The following is a 21142-nucleotide window of genomic DNA, read 5'->3' on the forward strand; positions in this document are numbered from 1 at the left end:
TGAAAAAGTCGTCAAAATTGACCAAAATGGTAAAGGGTAAGCCTTACATTTTGGTCAAATTTGACGATTTTTCAATGTTCTAAAAACCAACCAAATATACTCTAAATTGAAAGATATTAGTCTTAGGAAGCAGCATTTTAAGACAGTTTTTGAACAGTTCAAAAAGTGGTCAAAATTGACCAAAATGGTAAGGGGTAAGCCTTACCATTTTGGTCAAAATTGGCGACTTTTTCAATGTTCCAAAAACCAACCAAATATGATCTAAAATGAAAGATATTAGTCTTAGGAACTAATTTTTAGCATTTTAAAACAGTTTTTGAACAATTCAAAAAGTCATCAAAATTGACCAAAATGGTTAGGGGTTAGCCTTACCATTTTGGTGAATTTTGACGACTTTTTCAAAGTTTTAAAAACCAACCAAATATGATTTAAAATGAAATATATTAGTCTTAAAAAGCCATTTTTAGCATTTTAAGACAGTTTTTGAAAAGTTCAAAAAGTTGTTAAAATTCACCAAAATGGTAAGGGGTAATTAATACGCCTTACCATTTTGGTCAATATTGACCAATTCTTCAACTTTTTAAAAACTGTCTAAAATGAAAGATATTAGTCTTAGGAAGCCATTTTTATCATTTTAAGACAGTTTTTGAAAAGTTCAAAAAGTCGTCAAAATTCACCAAAATGGTAAGGGGTAAGCCTTGCCATTTTGGTCAATTTTGACCACTTCTTCAACTTTTTAAAAACTGTCTCAAAATGCTCTAAAATGAAAGATATTAGTCTTAGTAAGCCATTTCTAGCATTTTAAGACAGTTTTTGAAAAGTTCAAAAAGTCGTCAAAATTCACCAAAATGGTGAGGGGTAAGCCTTACCATTTTGGTCAATTTTGACCACTTCTTCAACTTTTCAAAAACTGTCTAAAATGAAAGATATTAGTCTTAGGAAGCCATTTTTATCATTTTAAGACAGTTTTTGAAAAGTTCAAAAAGTCGTCAAAATTGACCAAAATGGTAAGGGGTAAGCCTTACCATTTTGGTTAATTTTGACGACTTTTTCAACTTTTCAAAAAGTGTCTCAAAATGCTCTAAAATGAAAAATATTAGTCTTAGGAAGCCATTTTTATCATTTTAAGACAGTTTTTGAAAAGTTCAAAAAGTCGTCAAAATTCACCAAAATGGTTAGGGGTAAGCCTTACCATTTTGGTCAATTTTGACCACTTCTTCAACTTTTCAAAAACTGTCTAAAATGAAAGATATTAGTCTTAGGAAGCCATTTTTATCATTTTAAGACAGTTTTTGAAAAGTTCAAAAAGACGTCAAAATTGACCAAAATGGTAAGGGGTAATAAGCCTTACCATTTTGGTCAATTTTGACGACTTTTTCAATGTTCCAAAAACCAACGAAATATGCTTTAAAATGAAATATATTAGTCTTACGAAGGCATTTTAAGAGAGTTTTTGAACCGTTCAAAAAGTTGTCAAAATTGATCAAAATGGTGAGGGGTAAGCCTTACCATTTTGGTCAAAATTGGCGACTTTTTCAATGTTTTAAAAACCAACCACATATGAACTAAAATGAAAGATATTACTCTTAGGAAGGCATTTTTAGCATTTTAAAACAGTTTTTGAACAATTCAAAAAGTCGTCAAAATTGACCGAAATGGTTAGGGGTTAGCCTTACCATTTTGGTCAATTGTAACGACTTTTTCAATGTTTTAAAAACCAACCAAATACGCTCTAAAACCAAAGAGATTAATCTTAGCAAATATTTGAAGCTATTTTCAGCTATTTTCGGAAGGTTCATGGAAAACGAATCGAAGCAAAGTTTATCGATGCTTGCGAGAAATATTGATAATTATACCGCATGTACCGTATATACTACTATATATGCGCGTAAGATGGAGGGTACACCGGGGGTCTGCAACCCCGTCCTCCCCTGACCCTCTCTCTTCCCTCACGCCTACGATACCCTTGCTATGAAATCATGTACATCCCTACATTTAAACCAAGTGTGTGATAAAAAAAATCTCGGTCAAATAAATTTCGTTTTTTTTAACCATTAATTGAAACAATGGAAAAGAAAGCTCTTCAAACGAGTGCCACTCCAAATTCAAGTTGTTGTTGCACTTCAAAAACCTGTTCTTATACGGTAGTGCACGTATGAGCCCAAGTCTTAATACTTCAGTGGAAATACCTCGAAAGCTACTTCAGAACCATAAGAGATCCTTGTATACTGTTGAAATTCGTCATCAAGACACATACGAGAGATATTTGGGTTGAAACACTATATTCCCCTTTTTAGGGCGTGCACGCTGTTGTGTTGTGACATACTTCAGGTGAAGAAAAGTCAGAATCTAGAAATTCACTATCATTAATTACTACTTAAACTATATGAAAAAGGATATATTTGAAAAGTTAAAAGTCACACGGCATGCTAACAACATTACACAGCTATAAGTTTCCTTTCAAGCCTAATGCCAAAAGGCTCACTGATACTCATTGAGTGGTGAAAGTGCTTTCTTTTAATGAATGGGATAAGTTTTAGATAAAAACGCATAGTTGTTATGCTATTGGAAAAACCGTCATTGAATCGTTCTGAGATGATTGACATCTCCCACCCAATGAGGATGAACGAGCTTTTAAAATACAGATGTAAATTACTGATCTGGCCATATTTTGCCCAGGAAAATCATACATTAATTATATCGAAGCTATAACTATATATTCATTTTACCATGGAGTACCTATAGAATAATCTTATCTGAAACTAAGAAATGAAAAGTTACGTTAAATTATTCACAAATACATCATTACATTAATCTTTCCATCCCATCAACTGCTGTTGATAATGGAACGAAAAACACAAGAGACCCATTAAACACACAACGTGTTTCACAGCGTTTACTAACTAAATTAAAACCTTTTTAAGTATAATTAATATTGGTTTCTACACCAACTAAACCTAAATTTAGCTGTATAATGGGGGTGTATATTAATTAGTTTAGTCAAGTAGAAATAAACACAGTTAAGTATTGCGATCAATTAATGTTAAGGGCTTCTTGCAGAGTCCAGACAATTCCACTTTTCCAGTTGCTGCTAGAAAAGGTGCTTAAGAAGAAAGGGATTTTGTATATGATAAAAACTAGACCTGCATATTTGCCGATCTGTTCACAGGATCTAATTTTGTTGGATCCAGTTCCAATTTAAACAAACATTCGGTTTAATTCTAAACCACGTGAAGCACGATTATTAAACCCAGAAAACGGTCACCTTTATAACAAACATGAGCAGTTTGGATCAAGTTTGCTAAATGGTGTGTGTGTGTAAATAACTGTGTTCGCTTTCAACGCAACTAACTCGAAAACGTCAAAAATTATGTTTTACATTTTTTAAAAATACTGTTTGCGACCCTAGGGCCTTTCACCAATTTTATAGCATCAACAATCATCTTTCTTCCAACTTTTTTGCCAACGACCAGATATCTTCTGCTGGACTTTGCTTTGATTAGTAACTTCTTACAACTACACTTTTTTTTATGGGATAGATGTAGTCTTTGTAGAGCTCCTGACTTTAAGGTTTTTTTTACTCCTTTCATTTGACGTAAGATACGAGAAAAGATGGTCACATCGATTTGATCTTTCTTCCCTCTTGCTCTTACTCTCTTGACCGAAGCGGTGAACACTAGAACAGCAAGAATGTTTATGAATAAATGGCTACACAGTCTGTAAGTTAGGGCACTGTGTACGTGAGTAATTTTAGTAGTTAGACGACAAAAAAGAATAATGGAAGTGCTTTTGTGCGTCCCTTATGCCAATTTTTTCGGAGGATTACCACAAACAGGAACCTAAATAAACTAATCAGGAACTTAGCACGTTTACCGAGTAAAAAGCATATACATATCTATATTATCCAGTTTTAAAGCAGAATGTCAATGATAAACATTGCATGAACTATCGCATAAACTTAGGCTGCTCGAAAATGTTGTTTTTTTATGGCGACATCCTGATTTTTATGAATTTTTTCAGATGAAATATTCTTCTAAGAGTCGTGTGATGACATGAAGCGTTTCTAATTCCAAGCGTCACTTACGTAAGGACCATCTCTAAGCTGTCAAATTCAGCACAGAAGTTTTGGAAGCTTTCCCATGCTTTTGAAGTGTGAGAGTGCTTAAGCCGGAACAGTTCTTTTCAAATGGCAGATTGGAATTTCGATGTTTCTCTAGACAATTCTTAATCAAGTATATGGATTTCAAAAGCTATCGAAAGCTATGAACGGACTGAACCGTATCGCGGGATCGATAAGACATGATCTTCGCAGACAGAAGAACAGTTTACAATTGACAAAGCAATCTCGCTGTAAAGTTTGAGTTGAGGCTCAAAAATTTAATTTAGATTACTGAGGTTTCCTTGCGCAGTAGTTAGTTTAGTTTACTGTAGTAACACTGGATCAATAAGAGATGATCCTTACTGGACCTCTAGGAAAAAGAGTTTAGAACTGATAGAGCTATCCAGTATAAATAAAGTTAGTTTAGTTTAGGTTTTCTCCTGTAGTAACACTGGATCAATAAGAGATGATCCTTACTGGACCTCTAGGAAAAAGAGTTTAGAACCGATAGAGTTATCCAGTATAAATAAAGTTAGTTTAGTTTAGGTTTCCTCCTGTAGTAACACTGGATCAATAAGAGATGATCCTTACTGGATCTCTAGGAAGAACACTTTAGAACTGATAGAACTATCCAGTATAAATAAAGTTAGTTTAGTTTAGGTTTCCTCCTGTAGTAACACTGGATAAAAAAGAGATGATCCTTACTGGATCTCTAGGAAGAACACTTTAGAACTGATAGAACTATCCAGTATAAATAAAGTTAGTTTAGTTTAGGTTTCCTCCTGTAGTAACGTACACTGGATAAAAAAGAGATGATCCTTACTGGACCTTCAGGAAGAACAGGTGAAGACTGTTATACTGATAGCTATCAAGTATAAATGGAGTAAGATTAGACTTATCTACACTTCCTTCCTTGTCAGACCGCATGCATTTCGTGTCTCTCAAGTGTCTTGAGTAGGGCATGCGTGTAGACAATCTTCTTACTGCACTTCAAAACACGACTACCCCTCCAGACGAAAGCATTTCAAAATTGTTTTCAAACTGGGTTATGACTCTCAAATCACTCAGCGAACCGTAACGCACATACTGAGAGTAATTGACGAATTAGCAACTGTCGTTCAGAACATGTTTCTATCAAATGCATTCAGACATTGTTAACATTGTTAATTGGTAGTTGTTAACCGGCAGACTATTTGAATTCAAAACAAGTCTAATTATCTACCTCATTAACAATAAATTAAGTAGAAGCCGAGAGACCTCTTAGTATAATCTAAACTTTAAACTATATAGGTTCTCGGTGTAACGCAGTGAGTGGCCTTTAGCCCGTTTCCACTGGCGAATTTATTCGCGCGAACGGATAAAAAGTAGGAAGCGATTCTACTTTTTCGCGGCGAGTTTTTTTTGAAAACCAATCGTATCACCGGATTTCAGATATCGCATCGGGTCGCCGCAAATAAATTCGCGAAGTGGAGAACGGGCTTTAAAACTAAGGCCTCTGTCGCCGATTCTCATTGTTGATATTTTACACTGCTCAATGTTGGGTGAAGTATAGACTTGAAATCACAAAGTCTATTTAGTAAACTCAATGGTTTAGACTTCAAATTAACCTCATTGTACAGGGTATAGCTTTGGTAATCTTAAAATACAAGTTTTAATGCTGAGTTCTTAGTGGTCTATATAGTCGGTTTAAATTAACGATTAAACCTATGCAGTGTAGGAAGTGATCTTGAGTCTAGAATCTAGTGACTTCGAAATATTCCACGTCAATAAAGGTAATGAATGTTGCACGAAAAACGTTCAACATCAACTCGCAACGCAACAATGTTTTAATTTTGAAGAAGGTTTACTCGTCGGAACTAGTTTGTAACACAGAAATTGTTTTGGAAACAAGTTGAAAGTTTATGAACTGTTTTTATTCCACATAACAACATTGTTGTTTAGATTTTTGCTTAGTGTTGCGTTGCGTTGCGAGTTGATGTTGAAAGTTGTTTCGTGTATCATTACCTTAAGGATGGATTGCTCAATGTTTACACTATTGTTAAAACTTCGATAATTTACTTTCAGTTAAAAACATGTTTTTTGTTGAAGCTTCGATTTAAACTGCACGTCTTCATCAGTCTAACACTTTTATTATCAACCCTTTTGGTTACAAAATTTTAAGACTCAAATATCTATAATCTCCTTAAAATCTTAAGATGTTTCCGGAAAAAAAAATTATCAAACCCTATATAGGAAAGGTTTACCTTATAGAGATTTTTCATGAAACCTTATAAGGTCAAACAAAAATGTCTGCCATTGAAACGCTAACCAATACATATCATTCATAATTCTTAAGATGGTTTTAGATTGTTCATTCATTGAGGATCGTATCGATTGTTGCCCGTTATAAGTACACTAGTTCACGAAATATAAGGAAAGGAAACTGATCGAATAATCATTTCTCCCTTAAAAGTTTACAACCTTGTTTATGAGTATATATCAAACTTACCGAAAGGACTTGTGGAGATGAGATTGCACAGTGTCTTGTGAGACATTCTACACGGACAAGGGATCTCTGTGAGGAAAAAACGAAAATAATTTTAGGGCGAATTCCACTGATTGATAGAATAGTTTTATTATCTGGCCCGGTGCATATTCCTCGCTTGGATTAGAACTTAAAACTAACCTGGAGTTAACCTTAAAGTTAATTTATTTTAAGAGCAGTTTTCGAGGTAAAATTCATCCTTCAAACCGGATGATATTAATTCAATTCGAAGGCAGCTTTTGATGTAAATATCGTTAAACAGAATATAGACGAAAGATATAGACCTAATCGTTGGAACAGCTGAAATGATAGACAAAAAATAAAATGAGAACATACATGCAGTAATTCAATCTTAGAAAACTTACTTTTTCCACTGCCAAAAATTCGTGTGTTCATACACATCGATGATGAGGAATCGTTGTAAAATTTCCTCCGTTCATTGCAATCGAACGTCGCTGGCCACGAACGGTTGTGTTGAAGCATCAAAGGCTCACAGGAGTTGCGAACGCTCTCGCACAATGATTTACACGGAGGCACGCGGTGTTTGGGGATGCAGACTGGTGCGTAGGTAAGACAGAGGAATAGCGTCAACTGATCCCCTGAATTGCAACTGGAATTCAACAAAGGTTTCCATACGTCGATATCCTTAAGAACGTCAAAGCGTCGTGTGTGATTCAACATGTTCGGCAGTCGCATTTTGGTATATGCCCCATTGAGGCCTTTACACATACGTGGGATTGCAAGGTGACATTCGTTTTGTTTCTGGACGGAGGCATAACTCACGGAAATGGCGAAGAACGATAGCATATAAATATTCATCGCGATTTGATCTCTAGAAACACACTTCCTTCGCTTCGTGTTCTTCAACTGCAGTATCAGTTTATATGATCGCCAAGTCTCGTCTGAATGTTCTCGACTTGTCAAAGTTCCTTGAACGGGAATACAACCTTCAAACTTTGAACAACGAACGCTCCAATTTTTATCTTTTTGCTCGCGTGAACAGCAAAAGTGATCAGAAATCGCTTGCTCGAACTTTCTAGTCTGAAGACGATGTAACCAGCTCGCTTGGCAAATCAGAACTGCTTTGCTCAGGTCAACATTACTTTTTAATAGCCTGCCGTTTCAAGCTATGCTGTTAGACAATCTATATTGCGACAATAGGATTAATTCTTATAGTTTTTTTCAACGCGTCATAATGCTAATTGGTTTACAGAATTACTGTCAAAACAGAACGCATTTGCGTTGTTAAGGGTCGGTTTTCACACGTTTTTTGGGCCATAAATCTGTCATAATCCGATAGAGATAATGTACAGATCAAACACAATCTCAGAACAGCTGATGGCTGGGTAAAATTATTACTAGTTGAACACGAACAACAGATTGCGTTGAACCCAAGTTTTAACACTTGCGAGAACCCGGCAAATTAAACGAGCTATTCTCGCAATAATTTTTCAATCAGTCATCGGATGGAGTTTCCTTTATACAAAGAAAACAATTAGCGCCATTATTTTACTTTCACACCCAAAGTCAAACTAGCTAACCCAAGGCGTTTAAAACCACCCAGGTGGAAGCCTATATAAATTATGATAACTGTATCGTGCGCTATCGTCTTAAACTAGTAACTCAGACTATTTATGTCAAAAGTAAGATAAGCCTATTTTTACACGACTTACAGTTTTATCACTATATCTTGAGCTTTTTATCTTTTGCTTTTTACACACACACACACACACAAACGACGCGCTTTTTAAAACGACATTGACATTGTTAAGGAATAATACTAATAGCAGACACATGGCATCCTGATTAGACTAATTTGAAGGCAGGATTTTCAAAGGATGTTTTTGAAAGTGATATAATCCTCACTGCTAAACGAGCGCTTGGCAAGTCGTTAGGCCATTAGGTTCATTAGAATATGGGATAAAATTTTACCGAGGACTGTTTTTAAGTAACCAACAGGAAGAAACGTATTATTGTTGTCTATTGGAAGACACAGCCAACAGTTGGCAGGCATACACGTCTATACTCGAAATAGTCTAGGAAATCATACTGAACCGTTCTTTCAGTTCTCAAGTGTCCCTTCTACAAGTCCAGTGTTTCATATTACCACCATAAATGTAAACTATTTTTGTAACGGATGACAGTTTAAACAGTTGTAAACTGTTCTTCCTATTGTGGCCAGGAAAAAAAATGTTATTGATGTGATGAAATTACAAGAGGAAATAGAATATCTTCTATCACGTCAGTCTGTATGTTTCTTCCACTAAGTATCATCTCTTATTGACCCAGTGTTACTTCAGGAATAAACCTAAACTAAACTAAGTTTATTTACACTGGATAGCTCTATCAGTTCTAAACTGTTCTTCCTAGAGGTCCACTAAGTATCATCTCTTATTGATCCAGTGTTACCACAGGAGGAAATCTAAACTAAACTAACTTTATTTACACTGGATAGCTCTATCAGTTCTAAACTGTTCTTCCTAGAGGTCCAGTAAGGATCATCTCTTATTGATCCAGTGTTACTACAGGAGGAAACCTAAACTAACTTTATTTACACTGGATAGCTCCATCAGTGCTAAACTGTTCTTCCTAGAGGTCCAGTAAGGATAATCTCTTATTGATCCTGTGTTACTACAGGAGGAAACCTGAACTAAACTAACTTTATTTATACTGGATAGCTCTATCAGTTCTAAACTGTTCTTCCTAGAAGTCCAGTAAGGATCATCTCTTATTGATCCAGTGTTACTACAGGAGGAAACCTAAACTAAACTAACTTTATTTATACTGGATAGCTCTGTTCTAAACTGTTCTTCCTAGAGGTCCAGTAAGGATAATCTCTTGTTTAAGTGTTACTACAGGAAACCTAAATTAAATACAAACTAATTAATCTTAGTTATTCTTGATGTCTCTATCAGTTGTAAAGTGTTCTCTCTAGAGGCTTCCGCACCAGTGTCATATCCTTATTCATTCAAGTGTTACTAGACAGAGTTTAGATAATAAATATGACGTTTGGCCAGCTCAAGTGCTCGCCTCAGTTAGCAACAACAAATTGTTGTGTTGTAGTGATAATCTGTAGTTTCGCGTGAAAGATCCCTAATAATGAACATATCACTTCTTCACCTGATGCAAAGAATCAACTTTCCCATACACTTGGAAATAACATCTTCTTTGTTCCAAGCCGACTGATGTCAGCATTCTCAAAGAATGGCATATTGCCATGGTAATCATGAAAATTGTAACAAAAAGTGCTATGTAGCCGTTTCAAAAAGGCCCAACACCTTCGTGTTCAACCAGCCTGCTACATTCAACATCCAGTCTACATATACAGATCATGAACCAGACACAAGGACACGGCTTTAGTCTCGTTGACAAAATTTTCATTGGTAAACATTAAGCGTTAAACTCGCATAAATTTGGAATTTAGGAAGATAAATGTTACGGTGAATGTTTCTCGACAGAAGATTAAATGTTAATTTCTGTTTAAGTTGACAGAAAATGTTTTTGAGTGAACTTTTATCTTCACTCAGCTACCTCCTCCGCAGGCCCTTTTCGGGCAAATATGGCGGGTGGTGATCACTCAGTATAGCCTCGTTTTTACGCGAGATTCCAGCACGTTTTTTACACAAATGGGCTGGGGCTGAGAGGCCTGTCAAAGCATTCACTCACTCGAGTTCGACGACGAAGCGTGAATATGCGAGGTGCTTAAATAACCTGATAAACGCAGTGCATTTTTCATCAAGACAATTGCTAGTTTGGTTTCACGATGAAATATGTGAATATCTCAAAATCATTTCACTCTTCCTTGAATCCTTAACATACCGATATCACGCAATCAAGCCCCCAGTAACAATTACGATGCGCTGGGGGGGAGAGGAGGGGAAGGAGGGGAGGGGAGGGAGGGGGGAGCTGCTATACTGAGACAGACATAGGCAAAAGTGAATAAACTCCAAATCCCATCAACATAATGGACGGATTAAATGTATTTTGGTGGTTCTTGAGAAATATATTCAAAGGAGTGGTGTTTGCTAAAAGTCTTTTCCGAACAAAAAGAAACGAGCAGAAATTGGGGGGGAGTTATACGGTCGGACCCAAGTCTTGTGTTTGAAAGTAAAAATTGGCCTCAGGTTAGCAGAGACGCCTTTGTTATGTCGAGACAGCCTTTGGTCTATTTTAGTTCAATAGTATAACCAAATCAGCCAATCACATCCCTAGGTCACATCCTGTATCAACCCCTATAGTATACCGTCATGCATCAGAAAAGTGGTTCAGAGGGAAGGATTGGACATGGAAGGATGTTTAAGAACATTTTGCAATAATCTTCTCGTCGCTGTACATTTATATCCATTCACTTCCCTTGCGTTGTGGGCCCCAGTCCACCACCGTCTTGATCAGAACCCTCTCCCTTTTCAACGTTCTTCAAAAGTCGAAAGAGAGCCGCAGCCTCCCGTATTCTGCTGAAGTCAATGCAGAAGGCCTGAACGTCTATGTAGATGTCCTGAAACACAAAAAAATCTCGCACTAAATCTCGCTCTTAAAATTTGACGACAATTGAAAAACGAGGTAGAGAACAGTAGTGAGAGTTCTTTTTATCAGAGTCAGGTCTAAAAACAGCCACAATACCTTGACATCGATGATCTTATTGCGAATAAGTGATTGAAGGAACACGCATACCTAGAAAGAAATGTTTCAGGATTTTAAGTGCGAGGTATTCTACAACAAAATCCTTATCAACGTAAAAATCTCCAAAAACAACACGCAATAAGTAGGCAATCAAAACGACGAGCACACACCAAGGCACCACCATCAAATAACTTATAGCTTATAGATACCACAGCCCACCAAAAACCACACCCAGACACAACACTGCAACATCATTCCTTCACACTGAGGACCACACCCAGACACCCCACCCAGACACCCCACCCAGACACCCCACCCAGACACCCCCCCAGTCACAACACCGCGACATTGCTCCTTGACGCCGATGCCCCCCCCCCTGGTCCCAACACTGCGACATCACTCCTTGCCCTGTTACCCCACCACACCCAGACACAAATCCACAACATCACTCCTTCATGCTAATCTCCCCACCCAATCACAACACCACACCCAGACACTAATCTCCCCATCCAGTCACAATACCACACCCGGACACTAATCTCCCCATCCAGTCACAATACCACACCCGGACACTAATCTCCCCATCCAGTCACAATACCACACCCAGACACTAATCTCCCCATCCAGTCACAATACCACACCCGGACACTAATCTCCTCATCCAGTCACAACACCACACCCAGACACCCAATACAACTCCTCAACCTTAATTCACTTGTTTTCCACAAATCACAGAGTTAAGCCAACCTACCAGACGAACTAATCTGTTCTGCATGTATTTGTCTTTGATATTTTCACAAGAAGAGATGCAGTTGGAGATGTAAAGATGAATGAACTCTTGCGGCAGATCAACAGCCTGAAAAAATTCATGGATGCAACACAATTTAGTGTTGCAAAAGGGACAACCACTGTCAGTTTTTCTGACTGTTTATTTATTGCGACAAACCGTTGTTAGTCTGTTGACAACTTCCATTGAATGCAGTGACATTTCCATATTCACAAGAACTGAGAAATACCTTGTTGGAAAAATACATACGGTTTTATTCATACAGCCTGCATTGCATAATCTGACTACAAAATCAAGGTTCTTACTCAGTGATTTGATTGGACTGCACAAGTTTCAGCAGGACTTCGATGGCAACTAGAGGATTACTTTCAACCAACTCTGGTAACTAAATATATATATTGTAAAACAACTTCAAAAAAATGGTCAAAATAATTTTGAAAAGTCTTTCTCAGATACATTAAATTGTTGATCATTTCTTAGTAGTTGAGACACAATTCAGCTCATTGTAGAATACTACCTAAACTGGACCACCACGTTTGAGATATCTTTTTCAGGTAGTTCAGACACAAACCATGACAGGTTATTGTAGAATACTACCTGCACTAGACCACCACATTTGAGATATCTTTCTCAGGTAGTTTAAGCACAAACTATGATAGCTAATACTATACACACCTTGCTAGGTGTAAGACCAATCCGATAAACAAAGTTTGGGTCATTTTCAAATTCTGCAAGAACTTCCTGTTGTTGTTGCAATGTCAAACTGGTATTAAATGCTTTTGCCATCAACTGATGTACTTCAGAACCTTAAGAATCAAACATGACTAAGTTTTGTACGACTGCCATAGCCTTAAAGCCTGATATATATAGTGCTCTAGGAATACATACCAGAGTTATTCGAAGCGCACATTGATTTGTCCCACTCAATTTTTGGCTTCTCTTCTTGTGGATTCATCCACACAAACTAAAGTAAAAAGCAACGATACAATGATGTTCTTAACAAAATCTTGCTTGCTGAAAGATTTAATTTCAATTTCCTACCTCATCTTCACAGTGGTATAAAGGTGGAGCAATTCTTATAAATTGCGGTTTAAAAGACATTTCACTTGGGGCATGTTCCCCTGAAACATGAGATACATTAATTTTCCAATGGGTCTTGATTTTTTTAATAAAAAATAAAAAACTTAGAAGTCTCACCTGTGACAAGAGTCTCTGCGATTTGCAGAACAGAAGAACGGTCAAACCCTGGACTAAAATGGAGGAATATAAAGATCAACTCATAGTCTAGTGTAGATGTAAATCACAGGCTTTATTGTTTGAGCCTTGCACAGGAGTACCAATGTAAGTAATCCTCGTACCTGTTATCATGATCCGGGTCACCAATAACTGCAGATAATCCTGACTTAACAAGATGTGACAGAGCTGAGTGTTGTTGCGAAAGACTGGTCTGAATCATACTGATATCATTAAGCTATAAAATATGAAAAGTCAGACAAATTCTACTAAAAGTAAATATCATATCACATTTGAAAAAGGCTTGATATACCTGGGCACCTGTAACATCCATGATCAGAATCTGCCGAGGAGTTTTCTTCAACAGCTGATGGTGAAAAATGGATGTGTTTGAAATTTTCAGCAAACAAACCTTTAAACGTAAGATGAATCTCAAGGAAATATTACTTACGTCCTTGGTAGGGGATGTGAGCAGTTGAGACAAAAATAATCTTTCTGGTGATGAAAGAATTGGTAGACTGTTCAGTGGGGTGTAGTTCTCATCATTTACTTGACTGCTCTGGAAAGAAATTTCATAAACATTCTCATAAACATTCAAAGCAGGAAAGATGCTTGAAAGTTGAGCTGTGTGCACTTACCAGAAGCTGCAAAAAGAAGGGCACAAATGGATTGTTTTGCGGAGGCTCAGACTTGTACATTTCGTGCAGTAGAAACAGTATTGAAATTCGCTGACTGTGGGCAGGTAAGAGATCTGGTTGTTGAAGAAGAAGCATCTGTAAAATATGTATTTACACATGGTTCATAGAGAGCAATTGTTGAAGGTGGGTGGCAGTGACCATGATTCATATTTGTTCTGACAGTCCTTGAGTTGAGAAGACTATAGTTATAGACTTAAGGTATATCTGATGAAATAAATCTCGCAGATTACCGGTGGGTGCAGATTACTGGTGACTGGTGTATTACCGTGTATTACAGTGTAAACAGCCCTTGAATAACCTTACCAATGATGAACCAACTCTAAAGTGATCCTGTCTTTGAAAAGCGTGATGAAAAGTGGACGCAATTCCTTCAAACGACGACTGAGAGAGATTGTCCTCAGAGAGTATACTAGTAGAAGTGGAAAGGAATATGTGAATAGAAATATTCATGCATTTTAAGCAATTTAAAAATTTTGACATACCCAAGTAATAACGAGAGCTCCTTTGATGATAAAGCCATGATTTTGAAACGATCAATCTTCTGAGTACCTCGATACAGTCAAACTAGCCAAAATAAGCCGAAGATCGGCAAAATAAAAACATACTTCGATTGTGAATCTCTTCTTTTAATCCGCCATTTTGGGGGCCATTCCCAGTCCTCTTCTCGCGCAGGTTTCGTCAGTTTTCTGGTAAAGTTTCCGCATTGACCAATGACAATCAAGTCTCTTTACACGATTCCACCAATAGAATGCCAGATTCAGAACAATATCACTATCGCAGCATAAAAAGCAACAAAATATCTGATAGTGTTTATTGTCACTGAGAAGGTCTCCCGTTTCCGTATGGAAAAAAGCTAACAGCTGAAGATTCGTGGGTGGGTCAGTGGACAGAGTTGCACTTCCAAAGTAAAAACATCGTCGAGCCATTATCTATAAGCGATAAATTCTAGGGGAGGCTCCCATCCCTCCCCCGTTGCCCAAGACTTACCCCACCCCTCTCTCCTTGTCCCTGTGCAACAAGCTAATCTTTCACTTTATAAAACAACCAAATAACAGGTATGTTTGTTTTTCCAAGCTGTTTACAAAATATAGCGATGTTGTTTGTTGGAATGAAAAGGCGCAACCATAAACTAAAAGTAAACAGGATTTTCTTTTCTTTTCAATTGCTGTGTTATAATGATATCTTGCAAGCAGGATGAAACGTCTTGAAACGTTCAAAGGCCGGATACATTTATTCGTCGCATCTGTAGTTAAACCATCACAGCGACGATTGGTAATTTACTTCTAGAAGACGTACTCTTGTCAAAGGGTAAGGTTGTGATGCGAGCTTCAACAAGGTCGAAATGTCGAGGAGATTTTTAACAAAATTATTGCGAGGGGAAGCTAGTTTCGAAACAAATTTCCCAACCTCAAAACAACAAAACTTTTAGGGTCCATTTAGGCAGGATTGATATAATGATATTTGTAGTTCTTTATTCTGATTTTTCATCTTTTTAAAATAATAAAATTGACAAGTCAACTTAGTCAAGAGCAGTAATGCACTTAGAGCCACATATTGAAAAGAATTCAAAACATTTTTAAAACTTTTCAATTCCAATCCATCCAGGCATACATATAATATTTTTTCATATTTTATTTTTAGAAATTAATCTGAGATGCGATTGTTACAAATCACTGGATTCTTGCTCATTTGTCTAGCGTTCATTGTTGAACAGATGAGCGCAGTTGATGAGATTTTAAATGTACGTTGTTCCGTCTTTTCTCGCGTGTTGAATGGCCGCAGACTATGATCAGATCTTTAGTTTATAAATTCAACTCTATTTAGGATCGAGGGTTAAGAGAAAACACATGTCGAAATTTAGCCAAACAGTAAGTTACTATAAGATATTTAATTTGTTACTTCGTATATTCAAATACGAGGAGAGGTCTCTGACTCGCTCGTGTGTAAACGGACCATACTGGCATACCATACCTGGAACACCACACCACACCATACAGGCATACCATACCATACCATATAACCACACACCATACATACTGCACTATACATGGAACACGACACCATACAGGCATACCATACCATACCACACACCATACATGATGCACCATACACCACACCATCATATCTTACCAACACCGATCCCTGACCGCAGTACATACCATACCACACAAGTATCTCGCCATACCATACTTCAACATAAATTCAACATTATCAACCGTTTCATTTTAGATTAACCACACGAGAATCAAACCAAAAAGACATCAATTTTTTCAAACGGTGCATCGTAGACTATTTCAGCTTCAGAGTGGGTCCCCGGATGATATACACCATACCAACAATCAATCTTCGCCAGTTTTTCAACCCCAAAGGACCTGCATACATAAAAACAATTGCGAAAAGAATAGAACGTTTCTTTATACGAAATGGAAATTGGGACAAGATACTGAAGAATAAAGATATTTACGACCGAGAAGAGAATTGTTTAAATTTGTTATATATCACTGCTGCAAAGTATGCGTATGCCTTGTACGTTCTTAACACTTTAACAAACAGATTAGGATGTCTGCCGTGTATAAAAAGGAATAACATTTACTCACTGCGGAGTTTCAGCGGAGTTTGTTTTATAAAACCAAAGGATTTGACTTGTGGTGGTATTTTAGAGCTCAGTTTGCTTGGACATAAATCGGGATCGCTCACAACGCTATTCAATCAGTTTTTTACAGAGCCCATCGGTCAGGATAGAACTGTACCCGGGTTTAAGAAGGAGCCCGCTATACTGATGGGTCTGCGGATTTCTGCCTTCAGCCTGGAGAAGGTGTTACCCAAGCTGTTCAGAGGTCCCAGTTATTTTTATAACTTGATGCTCACAAACGCTGTGAAAAAAATGAAAGAAAATATACAAATGAAAATGCTGTCGGTGGCAGTTGCAATATTTAGGATGAAACCTTACAGTGGAAAATTCTTCAATGAATTGCTCAGTGATCAGAGTCCATTACGTGCACAGATCTATCTTGCGAAAGCTTTTCAATACTGGAGCGTGGAGCTGGCATTATTTGCTTCCAAGATTAAAAGTTTTATGAAATCACCACATTATAGCTACGAGTTGAACTACCGTCGTCGCCACAATATCGCGTATGAATTGATCACAGGAAGACTAGAGAATAGGGGTGAGTGTATTGTTCTTCTGATACAACGACTCTTTCTTGTTCTTCCCTTTCAGTTCAGACACAAACCACGACAACTTACTGTAGAATACTACCTACACTAGACCACCACGTTTGAGATATCTTTCTCAGGTAGTTCAGACACAAACCACGACAGCTAATTGCAGAATACTACCTACACTAGACCACCACGTTTGAGATATTTTTCTCAGGTAGTTCAGACACAAACCACGACAGCTTATTGCAGAATACTACCTACACTGGACCACCACGTTTGAGATATCTTTCTCAGGTAGTTCAGACACAAACCACGACAGTTTATTGTAGAATACTACCTACACTGGACCACCACGTTTGAGATATCTTTCTCAGGTAGTTCAGACACAAACCACGACAGCTTATTGTAGAATACTACCTACACTGGACCACCACGTTTGAGATATCTTTCTCAGGTAGTTCAGACACAAGCCACGACAGTTTATTGTAGAATATTACCTACACTTGACCACCACGTTTGAGATATCTTTCTCAGGTAGTTCAGACACAAACCACAACAGTTTATTGTAGAATACTACCTACACTGGACCACCACGTTTAAGATTTCTTCTTTAGGTTGTTCAGACACAAACTATGATAGCTAATATTATATATATTAAACGTTTTTGCCATTAACTGAATGATGCACTTAACCTTAAGAATCAAACATAACTAAGTTCAGACACAAACAACTATTGGTTGGACCGAAACCAAATATATTATTTTCTTTCAGGTCTTCCGCCGGACTGGATAAGTAATTTGGCTGAGCATGCGATTTGTCTGATTTACAACGTTCCTGCATATCTTACACCAGGAGCTGTACATCACTCTGTCATTATGGAAATGTATAGTTCAGACAGGAGAATTGTAAATACGTACGCACCAGATGTGGAAGGCTATTGGCAATCTATGCTGGAGAACTGGGCAATCGCCAATCGGGTGTATTGGAAGGAATGCGTTGAGAACAAGTTATTGATAAGACCGTGTCTGCTGAGAATGAGTAAATCACTCCATCTTATGCTTGATGCAATGACAAAGGTGATTTATGATAAGATTTATGACAAAGACGGTTAGGAATGTATAAAATTCGACATATATAAATGCAGTAAGATCGCACAGCATGATAGAGCATGTATCATCAAGTGTGCCATATCATCAAATTATATGCAATCTTTTCTATTTTTTAGTCAAGATTGAAGCTGAAAAAGATTAAAAGAGCAATTGGCGGTGAAATTATGGTTGATTTTAAAGACGTCGCGGAAATCACGAAATCCTGGGTAAAAAACTACCGTGATAAAGGCCATTTCAGGCTCCCAACCGTCAAGTCATCCTGTGGACGAGTTAAACCACACCTGGTCCGCAAACGACCCTTCTTTATGACGTCACAATCCCACGATGATTTCCCAGAGTTGCGAGATTCGGAGAAGAAACTGCCCAGGGAACTGGTCAACATCACTAGGCGAAAACAGCTGGATGAACATATTAGGGGCTCGGCTGAATTAGAAACTGGAAACCTGGAACGTTTGAGAGAAGACGAGCCCCTGGACGAAAATATCGAGGGCTCGATCAACGGTAATGTGAATAGAGTTAAGAAACCGCTGGATAACGCAGGCATTACAGGAATGGAAAAGAATGGACTGCTGAACGAGAACACTGAAGGCTCGCATCAAACTAAACCGCTGGACGAAGTTCTTAATGACTTCGACGACTCGGATGCAATGAAATTACTCACCGTTGATGCGGCAAACGGACTTAGGAATGATATTGACGAATCGCGGGAGATAAAACCACTGGACAGAATTAGTAAGCCAGGGGGCTCGCAAGAAGGAAAAAATTACGACGATGAGCAGAATTTGTCGGGTGTTTACGAGACCAGTCCACTGACACCGGATATTCTGGATTTGGATGAAGACGAAAAATCGCTAACACGCACTACCCAATCGGAGGTAAGGCCAGTATATGTCACACTTGAAGCACCGGCTGAACCCCCTGTCAGTAGAATGTTATCAGATGACGATATGGAGAGGCCACTGGACGAAAAAGAAAAAACTGCGGACGCATCTATTGCAGAATCAGATTCAGAGAAAACTACGGACTCCACAATGGAAACACTACCAGAAAATGCTGATTCAGAGAAAACTACGGACTCGACAATGGGAACACTACCAGAAAATGCTGATTCAGAGAAAACTACGGACTCAACAATGGGAACACTGCAAGAAAATGCTGACATGTCAATGACCAAACCACATGACATTAACAATGAAGAAATGTCAGCGGACGACGATATCCAAGAAACTAAAGACTCAGCGATGACAGAACACGTTGACAAAGATACTAAGAAGACTGTCCGTTTACAAACAATGAAACCGCTGGATAAAGATATTAAACATACTGTCGGCTCAACAATGGCAGAGCAGCTTGACAGAGATACTACAGAGACTGGCGGTATACAAACAACAGATAAAGATTTCGAAGAGACTGTCGGCTCACAAATAACAAAACCGCTTGACAAAGAGACTAAAGAGACTGTCGGCTCACCAACAACAAAACCGCTTGACAAAGATACCAAAGAGACGGTCGGCTCACCAACAACAAAACCGCTTGACAAAGAGACCAAAGTGACTATCGGCTCACCAACAACAAAACCACTTGACAAAGAAACCAAAGAGACTGTCGGCTCACCAACAACAAAACCGCTTGACAAAGAGACCAAAGAGACTGTCGGCTCACCAACAACAAAACCGCTTGACAAAGAGACCAAAGAGACTATCGGCTCACCAGCAACAAAACCGCTTGACAAAGAGACCAAAGAGACTGTCGGCTCACCAACAACAAAACCGCTTGACAAAGAGACCAAAGAGACTGTCGACGCACCAGCAACAAAACCGCTTGACAAAGAAACTAAAGGCTCACCAACAAAACCTCTTGACAAACAAACTGACGGCTCACCAACAACAAAACCACTGGATAGCAAAGTAACATTTGGATCGACAATTTCAAAGTCGTTAAAAGGTAACGTCAAAAAGACGACAGACACAGAAATTGAAGATGAACTGCAAGAGGATGATTTCCCAGAACACCCAGCGACGGAGGTTCCCTTCATTCTGGAGAAAACCGAGCAGAAAAAATTAGGGACACTCAAGAAACAACCAAAATTTGTAAGTTTCTTTCGGAGAAGAAGGTTTGGTTCCAGGGCTTTCAGTAGGCGGCGTTACCGCATATACGTTAGTCGAAGAAGAAGGAGTGGTAGTTTCACTCGAAGAAGAAGAAGTAGTTTTACTCGAAGAAAGGGAGTTCGTGTCAAAGGAAAAAAGACATCTTCAAGTTGTAAGCGTCTGCCTGATGAAACAAAGAACATTCGCAAATTTTTAATGAAATTCAATTGCCACGTCGGGGTAGAAATTTCAAAGATGGCGCTCACGGAAGGATGCATGAATAAAATACAGTCTCATGTGAGAAGTTATAACCGGTATGCTTTCTCGTATATAGCGAAGAAGCACCGGCATTCTCGACCCACCTCCAGCGACGCAGAAGCAGATGACGTACTTCTTAAAACAGAACTGTAGTTTTAACAGAGAAATATTAATGAGCTTAAGCAAGTGACGTTTTAACAACACGTACGTTAACCGGAAGTAAAGTTTTTGTTTTTCACCAATCACAATCCTTGACCCAGTCTTTTCACGTTGCTCATGCCGTTTGTGTTGTCAAAAACGTCACTTGCTTGAACTCACTATTGACAGACAAATATCAGATAGCGGACAAAATAGAACATATTAATTCCACATCTATGAGCTCCACAGGCGCTGCCGTTGGTTTGACGACTAACTGTTAATACGAGCGAGAGTTCTACTCCTAGACAAAATGTCGTAATTATAAAAAAGTATTTATTGTGTAAATATTTAGATAGACAACCCTAATTGTTTATCAAAATACGAAACTAGTTGTTTATCCTTGGATCAATAGATATTTAATATTTAA

At 38.0% G+C, this 21142-nt stretch overlaps 3 protein-coding genes across 4 annotated transcripts; 1 reads left to right on the forward strand and 2 right to left on the reverse strand.

Annotated features, from left to right (window-relative positions):
- Positions 1-2343: 2343 nt before the first annotated feature.
- On the reverse strand, positions 2344-7792 carry LOC114523115 (secreted frizzled-related protein 5-like). The gene is made up of 3 exons (XM_028543958.1): positions 6989-7792; positions 6588-6653; positions 2344-3676 (listed from the first exon to the last, which is right to left on the reverse strand). Exons 1-3 carry the CDS (start codon positions 7440-7442, stop codon positions 3369-3371), a joined length of 828 nt encoding a protein of 275 aa, XP_028399759.1. The 5' UTR covers positions 7443-7792; the 3' UTR covers positions 2344-3368.
- A 2789-nt stretch (positions 7793-10581) lies between these two features.
- Positions 10582-14608, reverse strand: LOC114523094 (CCR4-NOT transcription complex subunit 11-like). The gene is made up of 15 exons (XM_028543927.1): positions 14444-14608; positions 14265-14370; positions 13902-14036; positions 13715-13822; positions 13577-13630; positions 13389-13501; positions 13228-13280; positions 13072-13151; positions 12919-12994; positions 12706-12836; positions 12336-12415; positions 12190-12259; positions 11995-12099; positions 11244-11294; positions 10582-11118 (listed from the first exon to the last, which is right to left on the reverse strand). Exons 1-15 carry the CDS (start codon positions 14479-14481, stop codon positions 10969-10971), a joined length of 1350 nt encoding a protein of 449 aa, XP_028399728.1. The 5' UTR covers positions 14482-14608; the 3' UTR covers positions 10582-10968.
- Positions 14609-15116: 508 nt separating this feature from the next.
- Positions 15117-21113, forward strand: LOC114523107. 2 transcript variants are annotated; one of them, XM_028543951.1, is made up of 8 exons: positions 15117-15269; positions 15603-15702; positions 15786-15829; positions 16191-17128; positions 17895-18199; positions 18349-19282; positions 19334-20744; positions 20896-21113. In XM_028543951.1, exons 2-7 carry the CDS (start codon positions 15616-15618, stop codon positions 20728-20730), a joined length of 3705 nt encoding a protein of 1234 aa, XP_028399752.1. In that variant the 5' UTR covers positions 15117-15269; positions 15603-15615; the 3' UTR covers positions 20731-20744; positions 20896-21113. The 2 variants fall into 2 exon arrangements, with proteins under 2 accessions (XP_028399752.1, XP_028399751.1); XM_028543950.1 differs by having other exon boundaries at positions 18349-20744.
- Positions 21114-21142: the final 29 nt, after the last annotated feature.

This window comes from Dendronephthya gigantea, unplaced genomic scaffold (assembly GCF_004324835.1).
Source record: "Dendronephthya gigantea isolate DGI-Jeju-01 unplaced genomic scaffold, DenGig_1.0 000026F, whole genome shotgun sequence".
NCBI classification, from domain to species: Eukaryota; Metazoa; Cnidaria; class Anthozoa; order Malacalcyonacea; family Nephtheidae; genus Dendronephthya; species Dendronephthya gigantea.

What these genes read in the sequence shown, in the direction of transcription:
- LOC114523115 (XM_028543958.1), bottom strand. Translation starts at nt 7,442, where the DNA reads ATGAATATTTATATGCTATCGTTCTTCGCCATTTCCGTGAGTTATGCC. An exon ending in AATTTTTGGCAGTGGAAAAA is followed by an intron (nt 6,654 to 6,988) that starts GTAAGTTTTCTA and finishes TTTTCCTCACAG; the next exon opens with AGATCCCTTGTCCGTGTAGA. An exon ending in CATCTCCACAAGTCCTTTCG is followed by an intron (nt 3,677 to 6,587) that starts GTAAGTTTGATA and finishes TTGCTGTTCTAG; the next exon opens with TGTTCACCGCTTCGGTCAAG.
- LOC114523094 (XM_028543927.1), bottom strand. Translation starts at nt 14,481, where the DNA reads ATGGCTTTATCATCAAAGGAGCTCTCGTTATTACTTGG. An exon ending in GTGCGCTTCGAATAACTCTG is followed by an intron (nt 12,837 to 12,918) that starts GTATGTATTCCT and finishes TTGATTCTTAAG; the next exon opens with GTTCTGAAGTACATCAGTTG. An exon ending in CAGTCCAATCAAATCACTGA is followed by an intron (nt 12,260 to 12,335) that starts GTAAGAACCTTG and finishes TTTTCCAACAAG; the next exon opens with GTATTTCTCAGTTCTTGTGA.
- LOC114523107 (XM_028543950.1), top strand. Translation starts at nt 15,616, where the DNA reads ATGCGATTGTTACAAATCACTGGATTCTTGCTCATTTGTCTAGCGTTC. An exon ending in TGTCGAAATTTAGCCAAACA is followed by an intron (nt 15,830 to 16,190) that starts GTAAGTTACTAT and finishes GTTTCATTTTAG; the next exon opens with ATTAACCACACGAGAATCAA. An exon ending in TGCTTGATGCAATGACAAAG is followed by an intron (nt 18,200 to 18,348) that starts GTGATTTATGAT and finishes TCTATTTTTTAG; the next exon opens with TCAAGATTGAAGCTGAAAAA.